We start from the raw sequence: 10,779 nt of genomic DNA, 5'->3' as shown, positions 1-10,779 counted from the left end.
GGACAAAATAACGCTAATCATCAAATCATCACAGTTTTGTTGAAAGTTTGGAAGTATGCTCATTTCTAAAGGGTGTAAAAAAATATTGTTCTGCATCACATCATTTTTAAAGTGTAAACATTAAGAAATAGCCTACCTTAAAAACAGGATGGTAGAACTTTTCCCATGCAAATTTTCGCTAGTTTTGTGAAAACGGAAATGTTCAATTCTTGTTATATTGTAGCATAGACATCTTCCTGTTTCTTGATGCCTAAATCTTGTTGTGAAGCCCAATTAGTAATAGCTTACCCCCAGACATAAGTAACATCTCTATCTCTTCATATAATCTTCCTCGAAAGGTGTCAATAGATTCATTCAAATTCTCTTTTTAAATGTTTAAAAAAATTGTCATCCTACATAATTTCTTATAAGCAAATTATATTTTTTGTACAGTACGGGGTTTTACGGCGCTCGCATAAGTGATATTTTTTGGGTGCTATATTATTTTGTTTTAGAAAACCCACAAAAACCCCCTGAAATTCCTGAAAGTGTAATCTCTGACTCTGAAGATGATGTGTAGTGCCCCGCCTCCATCCTTCATGGTTGCGAACTGCCATGTTTTAATTTTGTCCATCCCTGTTGTTACTCATTTAAAAGTAATTTAAGTCGAAAACCTCCCTTCATGATGATATTAAGTTATTTATTGTGGTTCTCGTTCCCAGTCGTGATATCTCAGGCCAGTGCCAACCCCACCCGGCAGTTTGTAGGCTTTATGATCGGCGCCTTCCGAGCCAGCGATCAGCCAGGAGTCACGGAAGAGGTCATCGGAGAGTTCACCACTGTTCCTGATGACAAGGTCCAAGTGTTCTCCTGCTTCCCAGGTTACAAGGTGAAACACGTTTTCTTGTTTTATTTTTATTGGGGTAGGGGTAGGGGGGGTTCACAAGTGCCTCTGGTTGGTCTCTTATGATGTATTACCTGTATTACCTGTCCTGGGCAACAACGTCATTGCACACAGGACAGGTCCATAAGTGCTCAGTTCCCCCCAGCACCAAAGCCCGCAAGGTGTCCATACTGATTCTTATGATGAATCTTTCCTTTTTTCAGACTACATGTCTTGCTTTTGTTCTATAAGAGAAAAACAACTGGATGGTATTTTGTTGATTTCCTTTTTTCTTTCATGTTTTTCACACTTCTGAATACATGTTTTTTTGGCGAAAAGCTAAAAATAATATATATAAGTGCCAAAGGTTGGTCTCTGTTTCCTGTTTTTCCAGTCTCTCTACATTTGCTTGTGTTCCCTAAGGGCTAAACAAATGAATGGTATCTTGTTGATTTCCTTTTTTCTTTTATGTTTTTCACGCTTCTGAATACATGTTTTCTTGGGGGAGAGCTAAAAAAAAAGAAAAATTCTAGAGCCTCGGGGCGGGGGGGGGGGGGGCTTACACATTTAAAAGTTGGTGGTTGGTGGGTGCCGTGGTGTGGTGTGGTTTGCTCTTTCTCTCTTATCAAACATCTATCGTCCTTATCTCTTCCCTTTCTTTTGGTGTTTGTTACACCTCTAATCTTCAGCACTTATATATGACCTAATTGTGTTGCAAGTGCTATAAAATACTTACTAAAACTGAATTAAACACCTTGAAACTGAAGAAAAACAAACGTTTGGTCAGGTGATGGTGCAATGACGCTAACAAAAAAATAAAATTTAAAAAATCTATTGCAGCATGGTTTGTATAAGCTCTTGCACATACTAACTACCTCTGAGAGATTGCACTTAATTGTCTACGAAGTTAAAGAGGAAAAAGGAGTAAAGGATAAATAGGTAGAACCTCAAGTTCAGTCACAAATTTTCAGATGCAATATATTGTGAGAGTCATGGTGGGTGGTTAGAAGGCCCCACTTGCTGATTGCGCTCCTTTACCCATTTTTTCAATAAGTGTGTTTCTCAATTTTAAACTGCCTTCATAGTGATTGTTATTTTGTTGATGTTCCTCATTGTTAATTGAAATGACTGAGAGAATTAATCTTATCTAAATGTAAATTTTTCTTGAATGTATTTTTTTTTTTTTTTTTAACTGACTTTCAGAATTTTGCAACTCACAAGAACACAGACCAGGTCCCAAGAGTGACCTTAACCTGGACAGCCCCCGACGTCAATGTTGGAAATCTCACTCTCAGGTTAGATAGCTTTTAGATTCTCAAAAAAACCCAGAACAAAATCCCATTTAAAACAAAACAACAAACTCCAACCACCCCCCTCCCCCCAAACAATAAATATAAAAGCACAAAAATCCTGAAACAACCAATATAACATTAAAACAAAAGGAAAAATCTGAATCCAGAGGAACAAATGAAAGTAATGATAACCCTGTTGTGTTGGAAACTGACACAACAGTAAAAATGTTTGTTATTTGATTGTCATTTCAGATCTGTTGAAATCCGTACATAAGTATAGAGGTCCTTTAAAAAAACAACTCTTTAGACCCTGAGTTATTTCCACCCTTTCCCAGAGTTTTTTTCTACGGTCACCTAAACCTGGCGCACTGTGTCTTATTATAACCCCAAAAGCTTGCCTCTAACTTTTAAATGGCAGAAACAAAGGCTTAGCCATTACTAATAAACTTGGTTCTGAAATAATTCCGAAAAACAAGCCAAAACTAGCACTAAATAAAACGAAACAGTTGTTACTGGTATCAGACACTCCCAGCGTCCGATGGGGAACAGGGTTATTACTTCCGGATGCTACCAGCTTCCAATGGGGTTTAAAGAGTTAAGAGATGAATATTATTATTTTTTGTGTCCAGTAGGGTTTTGAACTCATCCAGAAAAAACCCCCAAAAAACTCCCTGCAACTACTGCTTCTAGTCTAGTTTTGTGGGACCACCATTGGTGAAATGGATAGACCTTTTACCTCACTCACAGAAAATTTGAGCTTGATTCCCATACGGGGAATATGTTTTACTTTGTGGAATTTTTCTGTGCTTTCGTTAGGATTTATTCTTCTCAGCCAACTTTAGCCCTGCGAAGCAAGGTTAAAGCAGTCAAACATAGCATTTATCAAATTGTGTTGATATGGGTGCTTAAACGTGTTAAAATTTCCTGCAAAATCATTTTGTATATCCAGGGCTACCTCATAAATCATTTAAATTGTGTCAATGAGATCTTCTTACTTCAGCTTTCTTTCATTTTTTCCTCCTATGGCGACCTAAAAAATCGTCTAAATTGAGTCCACAGGGGATTGAAACCTTTTCATCTTCATTTAAAAATTATTTTGTGCCTTCGTCTTTCCCAGAGCAACCATTGTGGAGAACTTCAAGACGTTCTGGACTGGCCTGGAGTTCCCTCTCCCTGTGTCGGGAGCTGTCAGTGAGCCTGTAGAAACACCAGAGTATCAGGTAAGTTTGTTTATTTGTTTGTTTGAGTAAAGAGAAGCATATTGACACAGTGATGGTCATTCAGTGCTGGGGAAAATGGAAGACGGACGGACAGACAGAAACAATGGAGGGAAAGTGTGAAGAAGTAGGACCTATCAGTGGCACCCTCCAACCACCCACTATCAGGTAAGGATAAATGGCTTGTGGATTGTTTGACAGTCAGTGAATTGAATTGGACATTCAGAAATAAGATAAAATTCTGTGTAGTTTGTTGGTGCTCTGGTGGGCGGTGAATGGAAAGTGATGTTCAGAAAGTGGGTAAAAATTTGGCTGGGATTAAAAGTAAAGATATGTGCGATTGCATGAGGTTGGGGTTGCCTAGTGTCAGAGTTAAATTTGTGAGAAAATGACCTTCAAAGTTTTGTGACTTCCAGAGCTTAAGTGTGTTTGGAACCTGCAAATTTACGTTTCTTTTGTGCCTTTGATCAACATTTTTCAGTAAAATCAACACTGAAATAATTATGTTTTTAAATGGACGTATAAGACGTGGAGCAAAAAATAGAAATAGATTTTAAATGGCCTAACCGTTGAAAAAATGTCAATTTCTTTGATTTCAGTATTTTAACAAGTGCCTGATTTCACCATGATGCAACACATGATCTTTTTGGTGTCAATTCCTTGAATCCTCAAATTCAAACTAGATGACAGTTCTTGCTTCTCTATTCTCAGAATGATCCTCTTTTCTCAAATAGCATTATTGTTCTGATATGCTTCTTTTTATCTCAAACTAAATTACCATTATTATGTCAATATATCTTGTTGTTTCTCAAAATATTAGTCTATTACTGTTATGTTATCAGGTTGTTGAATTTGTCAACTCAACTAACCTACCATTATCATGTTATCTTAACACTTTGCCATCATATTTTGGGGAAAATCCAAAAGAAACAGGGTGGTAGACATGGCCAATCGACGAGATGAGGTGGCAAAGTGTTAAACTATAGCAGGTGGTCCCTGTAAAACTTACTAAACCATTCATCATCATCCGGTGCCTTGCCGACTGGCATGGGCGATCATGGACCTCCACTTCCATCTGTCTTTCGAAGCAGCAATGGTGTCTGTTGTTCTTGCTGCTCCCAGCCATGTTGTCATCTTGTCCAGTATCTTTTCCCTCTGTCTGCCTCTACCTCTCTTTCCATCAAACTTTCCTGTTGTTACAATGTTCTCTAATGCTTCTTTCCGCATTGTGTGTCCGAAAAAATTTGCCTGTCGTTTTCTTATATTCGTGATAAGTTGTTTTCTATAATTTGCTTCAACCAGGACTTCTTCATTTGTTTTTCTAGCTGTCCATGGGATACGTAGCATTCGTCTCATGAACCACAACTCTGCCGCAACAATTACTAAACCATTACATGTATCAAATTGTCTCTGACTGACACAGGTTGTTCCTGTAAGGTCTATCGTGTCCGACGTGAAGTTCCAAGGCTGTGGTACCACAAAGGGCTGTCTCTTCTACCCTGACAACTGCAACGGGCCCGACTGTGACGCGGCCATCAGTTTTGAGTACAGAGAGAGCAGCGATGACTTTGTGGTAGAGATGGTTTCTAACAAGGCGGAGGACTACATCTCTGTGGCTTTCTCTCAGGATGACAAAATGGTGGGTTGTTGTGGTCTATTTGGTTGTTTTTGGTTGTGGCAGGGGGTTAGGCCTAGCCTTTTGTATTGTGGTGTTTGGCTGAAAGTATGAGATTGAGTAAAGTGTGAGTCTCTGTTCAGTTATATTGTTTGCAAGTTTATAAAAGCAGTCTGGGTTACTACTGGTGAAACTTTAGAGGGGAGAGCTGTAGCAAGGCAGAGGGGGCTCTCGTGGCCTAGAGATTAAGGTGTTGGCCTCTCATTCAAAGGTCCCGGGTTCGAATCCGGGTAGCGACCCAAAAAATTTTCTTCTCTAAAATTGTCTCCTTTCACCTCCTTTCCTGCTCTCTAGCAATGTTCTGTTGTCTGCTTTCATTTCCACTTTCTGCCCCCCACCCCCTCACCTCCTTTGCCCCCTCCTCTGGGCTCCTGACTCTTTCTGCAGCCTTTCTACTGTTACTCCTTGGCTCCTCCTTACTGCTGTCTTTCTGCCACACCCCTGATCTTCTGGTAGGAAAGATCTACACCTAGCCTTCTCGGACAAGGGCGAAAAATCTCGGAGGGCCCGTGTGCAAGTTGCGCACATTAAACATCCCTTGGTGGTCTAAAATCGATAAGCGTAGGCTTCGGCCGCCACCCGGGCAAAATTCAAAATTTCCTACCAACTGAAAATATTAGGTGTGTCCCACGCGCTCATATGACCTATGCAGTTGCGAGCGCCGTAAAACACTTTACAAAAACAAACAAAAACAAAGCAAGGCAGGGGAGGCCTGCAGAGAGTATAGGTGGGAGAAAAGGCTAGTTGGAGCCTCGGTTTGTTTGTGTGTAACGTGTGAGATTCCAACGCACCGGGGCCGCATCGCTGAGGAAAGGATCACAACACAGAGAGAAACAGGTTTGGCTAACTCCTGTTGTTGGGGCAGGCAGGCAGACAGAAGGTTAGTAGTGTTGAACATTGTTTTATGTTCCAAATAACAACAGTTGTTAATCCCATCGTGACACAGGTTCAGTTCTTGCCTCACCAGGCACAGTTTTGAATCCGCAGAGTCAAAGAGCAGCACTAGGTTTAGTGGTCAGTTGCCTATAATTAGACCTCTTTTGCATATATTACTATCTCTAAAAGGAAAACATTTCTTTGAACAGAAAAAAAATATATCTGAATGTGAATCTCAAATACGTCTAATAGAAACAGTATGCAGAATACAACCTATAAAGAACAGCTTTGGTCGTCGTGGTCTTCGCGCTTTGCAAGGCATGACAAACGGCGTACGTCACAGCAGCATCTTGGCTCCTTGGCCGCATAAGGGAAAACAACAAATGGCATACGTCGTACCTGTCATGAGGGGTTGATGCAGCAAGATTGAGATGATTTTCAACTCTCAAAAGTATATAGAAACGTTTTTGAAAGCACTTTAGAGGTTGAAATTCAACGATCGGCTGAAACTTTAAAGGATGTGCCTGTTTTGAGAGTTGCTTAGGAGGTGGAGAGGAGAAAGAGAGAGAAAGGAGGTAAACATGTTCACTTCCACATGTACACACGCATACAAACATACAATCACAGACATATACACACTTAAATTATCAAACAAACTGATCGTACATTTTTATTATTTCTATAATTGTTGTAATTATTTTTATAGCAATTGCTATTTTAATTCCTTATCTCCAGTAAGCCGCTCCAAGCGACTCACAGTTGAAATCGATGTGCCCTCAACTTCAAATGATTTTTCAGAAACTGCTGAAAACAGGTCTCTTGTAATGGGAGATATTTTATCGCATTAAGAACTATTAAAATAGATTCATTTGTTTTACTTTGATGACCTACTTAGATAGGTATAGGTAACTTTTAGAATTTACACCAAAACAGGGCTCTAGCATAGTAGGGGGAGTTTACCCCTCCCCCCCCATCCCCCCACCCCCTCTTGGGGATAAGAGTTAATCAGTAATCTATAACCCGGAGTGGACGATAGAACGTCCCGTGAAACTACTAAAGCCCAGTCCCCGAGTGGGCGGTCTCAGGGTCTGGTCAGATCCCAGAGTGTAGGAAGCATTATTGATAATACGGATCTGAATAGACTTATTTTGAATAGGGAGTGTTCGATAAATGTATAAACTGCCTTCCTCTTTCACTTTGACACAGTTTTAGCCATTTTATGAATATTTTGTGTGTATTTACGTGTTTCATAAGGTCTGGAAAAAAATTATGTCAAAAGATGGGTTAAAGTTAAAGAGTTAATCTAAACTGCATCCACAGGGGGACGATGAGACGGTGTCCTGCGTCAGTCAGGGAGGGGAGATGAGCGTGCAGCATGGCTGGAATCCCAAGCGCTACAACGAACTGTTGCTGAACGTGAGTCATGTGACCTCTGTCATTTGTGTGACCTATGCGATTACCTACTGGGGTATAGGAGGCCGAGTCACATTATGTATCATCACCGATAAAAACTTTTAAAAACTTATAACCCGAATTATTAGGGAACGGGGGTTGAATGGGATTATGGAAAAGTAAAGGAAGGGAGAAAGGTAGGAAGGATTGAGGAGGAGGAGAAAGAGAAGGGAGGGAAAGGAGAAGGAAAGCAGAAGTGACAGGGAGTGGGGGGGGGGAGGGTGTGTTATTCACGTCGTCGTGTGTTTACAGTGCATACTATTTTTTAAATATAGGCCTAGTGCTTTTGAACGTAGGTGAGTAGATCTTTTTGAAAAAAAAAGATGATCAGGAGAACTTCCATTGTTAGAATTGTTGTTCTTGTAAATAGTATTAAATTGATTAATATTGAGGTAAAAATGAAGCTTCTCCTGGTTTTCCAGGCAAAAATTCTGTTACCCTTAGAGTTATTTCCCACCTTGATCTGCAGGAAATCTGTTAACTCTGGGATGTTATTTCAATGTGCTACATTCGTATCATATTAGATAAAATACTGTTGAAAACGGCTGTGGCTTTTAAGAGGACTGTTTTGTCATGCAACTGTTCCAGCGCTATATCACAGAGACAGAGATCAGCCAATCAGACGGCAGGCTACAGTGTCGCTTTGTGCTTCCTCGTGTGACTTACGTGTACCAGATTGATCAGGCAGCGGTGCCCTTGACCTACACCAACCGGACGTACGACCGGAACCTGAACTGGCACCTCCATTTAGCCTGGGGCAGGGCTTACCCTGGTCAGTTTTTTTTAATTGGAGTTTTAATATTGTTGCTGTTGTTGTTGTCATTATTATTGCTGTTATAGTTTTTGTTGTCAGTGTTGTTGTTGTTTGATGTTGTTGTTGTTTTTTGCTTTTATTATTGATGGTGGGTGGTTGGCAGGTGTTCTGATGTGATTTGCTCCTTCTTTTCTATCAGACATTTTTCGCTTTGTTTTTGTTGTTTGCTGTTGTTGTTGTTTTATGTTTTCATCGTTAATGGTGGGTGGTTGGCAGGTGCTCTGATGTGGTTTGCTCCTTTGTTCCTCTCAAACTATTATCACCTTTAACTCTCCTATTTTTTCTTTGTGAATTACTCAGTTGTAACACCTCTAATCTTCGGTGCTTAACTCAATCACTATGCGGGGCGGCGCGGCTAAAGTGCCGTTAGTACACTAAGCCGCCCCCTGCGGCTCGAGTAGCCTACCAATCTTCAATTTTAGCTTACATTCTATTTCAATCCTCATATCCATGTTAAAATAAAGGTCATAATATAATGTTGACTTCCGGGTCAAGCGTTTCCACCGAAAATCGGAAGTTTTGATTCAGTTTTGAAACTCAATTTCGAAGTTTATGCGACTTTGTTTTATCAAATTATAGCCCAGCCCCCAGTCTTACTACTTTTACATGACAAAATATATAATTATTTTGCACGCTTAAGAAATCTAGGACTATTCTTTAGAATATTGATACAATTGGGCTCAAATTGCCATTGCTCTGTTATTGAGAAATCAATATTCTAGATCTAAATTGTCAAATAATTTTTTTCTCCCAAAAATCACTATTTTTTTGTGAAATTACACAAAAGTACCACTCAAGACAAATGTAGGTTTATTCCAAATGCAATTCTGAATAATTCCATATACGATACGAGTGTTTTTTTCTGTTTGTGAATGCATCTTGTCCATTTTTCAAGATCATAAATTTTTTTTTTCAATATCGAATGTCATGATCCAAATGTGCAAATTTTATGGAATGTGTATAAATAACTGCAAATTTTTCAGTATTTTACAGTTCTATATTCATTTATGGTTATTTTGATGAATCATTTGACTAGGTGCAAACATATTTTTTGAGTTTCATCGAAGATGATTAATTTTTTATTTTCGAATTTTATCTGCATTCTAGCAAAATTGTGTTGCATCATCGCTTCATACAGGATCCAAGGTTGAAAAACGCACAAATAAACATTACAGATGTATTCTAAAAATCCTGTTGAAAATTTCGGTGTATAGTATGATAATATTTATTGAATTTGAGGCCCCAAAGACCTTTGAACTGCGCGCTAGTCATCGTCTCATTTCGCCTTCCCGAAAGAAATTAGTCCACAAGCCGAAAATAATACGTCGCGAACGAGTTATAAGACCTAAATTTAATGCAAATGCAAAAAAACTCATTCTCAAACTAAAGTAAAAGCAAACAAGAGTAGCTATATATCTATCTATCTATTTCTCTACCTATCTACCTCAGTATCTCTCTATCTCTCTATCTCTCTATCTACATCTCTATCTCTCTATCTCTCAATCTCTATCTCTATCTCTCTATCTCTCTATCTATATGTCTATCTATCTATCTCTCTATGTGGGTGGTTGGCGGGTGCTCTAGTGTGGTTTGCTTCTTCTTTCCTATCAAACATCTATCGTCTTTATCTCCCCTCCTTCTTTTTTTATGATTGTTACTCTCTTGTAACACCTCTAATCTTCTGGCGCTCATATGACCTAATGCAGTTGCGAGCGCCGTAAAACCTCTACTAAAACAGTATCTCTCTATGACATGGAAACAAAAATCGTTTATCTGACAGTCCCTCCTGTTTTATATGTTCCAGGGTCCAACGTTCTGTCTCGCCACAATGACGCCCCAGTCGTGACGGAGAAGAGGGTCAACCTGAAGGTCGCAGAGATCTACCAGGGCCTCACTGTCCCAGTACTGGTGCAGGCTCATGGTGAGTGGACTGTCTCTCCTTCTCTTCCTGTGTCTGCCTCTTTTCTTCTGTGTTTCTGTTTTTCTGCTTTTTGTTTTTCTGTTTTTCTGTCTCATTTTTAAATATGTGAGGCAGCATGGTGAAATCAGGCTCTCGTCAGTTTTGGGGCATATGGAGTTACTTGTATCATCTTAAAGCTTGTCCATTTGTCTTGCTTTGGACGAAAACAATATCTATTTATCTTGGATACAAGTCAAGATACTGGTAATTGAAGGAGGAGGGATGGGCTTGTTTCAGAGGTAAAATTAGCGAGAAAATGGCCGCCAAAGCTGAGTCATTTCCTAAGCTTGAGAGCCCATGAAAACTGAAAATTTACATTTCTTATGCCTTAAATCAACTGTTTTCAGGACAGTCCACACAGAAATATGTTCTTTAAAGGGCATGAAAGGCGTTGAGCCAAAAAACAAAAATTCTATAAAAATTCCCAAATCTGCGGAAAAAAACTAGTTTCTCCACTTTGCCTAGTTTGACGAGCGCCTGATTTCACCACGCTGCCTCACATATTTCTTATTATTATTCCAATCTGTAGCCCTACCTCTTTTGTCTCTTATGGTTTCTTTTTTCCCCTCCATCTATTTTTCACCCCCTTTCTTTCCCTCTTTTACACTTTCTTTCTCTCTCTGCCCCCTCT

At 39.5% G+C, this 10,779-nt stretch overlaps 1 protein-coding gene across 1 annotated transcript in view; it reads left to right on the top strand.

The window, feature by feature from the left end:
• The window catches only part of LOC101852435 (putative ferric-chelate reductase 1 homolog), a gene marked incomplete at both ends in the record, with an annotated part of 22,035 nt that overhangs the window by 4,582 nt on the left and 6,674 nt on the right, over nucleotides 1–10,779 (top strand). Inside the window, 7 exon segments of the mRNA XM_005108499.2 lie at nucleotides 702–868; nucleotides 2,066–2,157; nucleotides 3,272–3,374; nucleotides 4,795–5,010; nucleotides 7,243–7,338; nucleotides 7,963–8,146; nucleotides 9,993–10,109. Of these exon segments, the coding sequence (XP_005108556.2) occupies nucleotides 702–868; nucleotides 2,066–2,157; nucleotides 3,272–3,374; nucleotides 4,795–5,010; nucleotides 7,243–7,338; nucleotides 7,963–8,146; nucleotides 9,993–10,109 (975 nt within the window).

This window comes from Aplysia californica, unplaced genomic scaffold (genome assembly GCF_000002075.1).
Source record: "Aplysia californica isolate F4 #8 unplaced genomic scaffold, AplCal3.0 scaffold00694, whole genome shotgun sequence".
Lineage (NCBI taxonomy): Eukaryota > Metazoa > Mollusca > Gastropoda > Aplysiida > Aplysiidae > Aplysia > Aplysia californica.
This window is presented reverse-complemented; position numbering and strand designations above follow the sequence as displayed.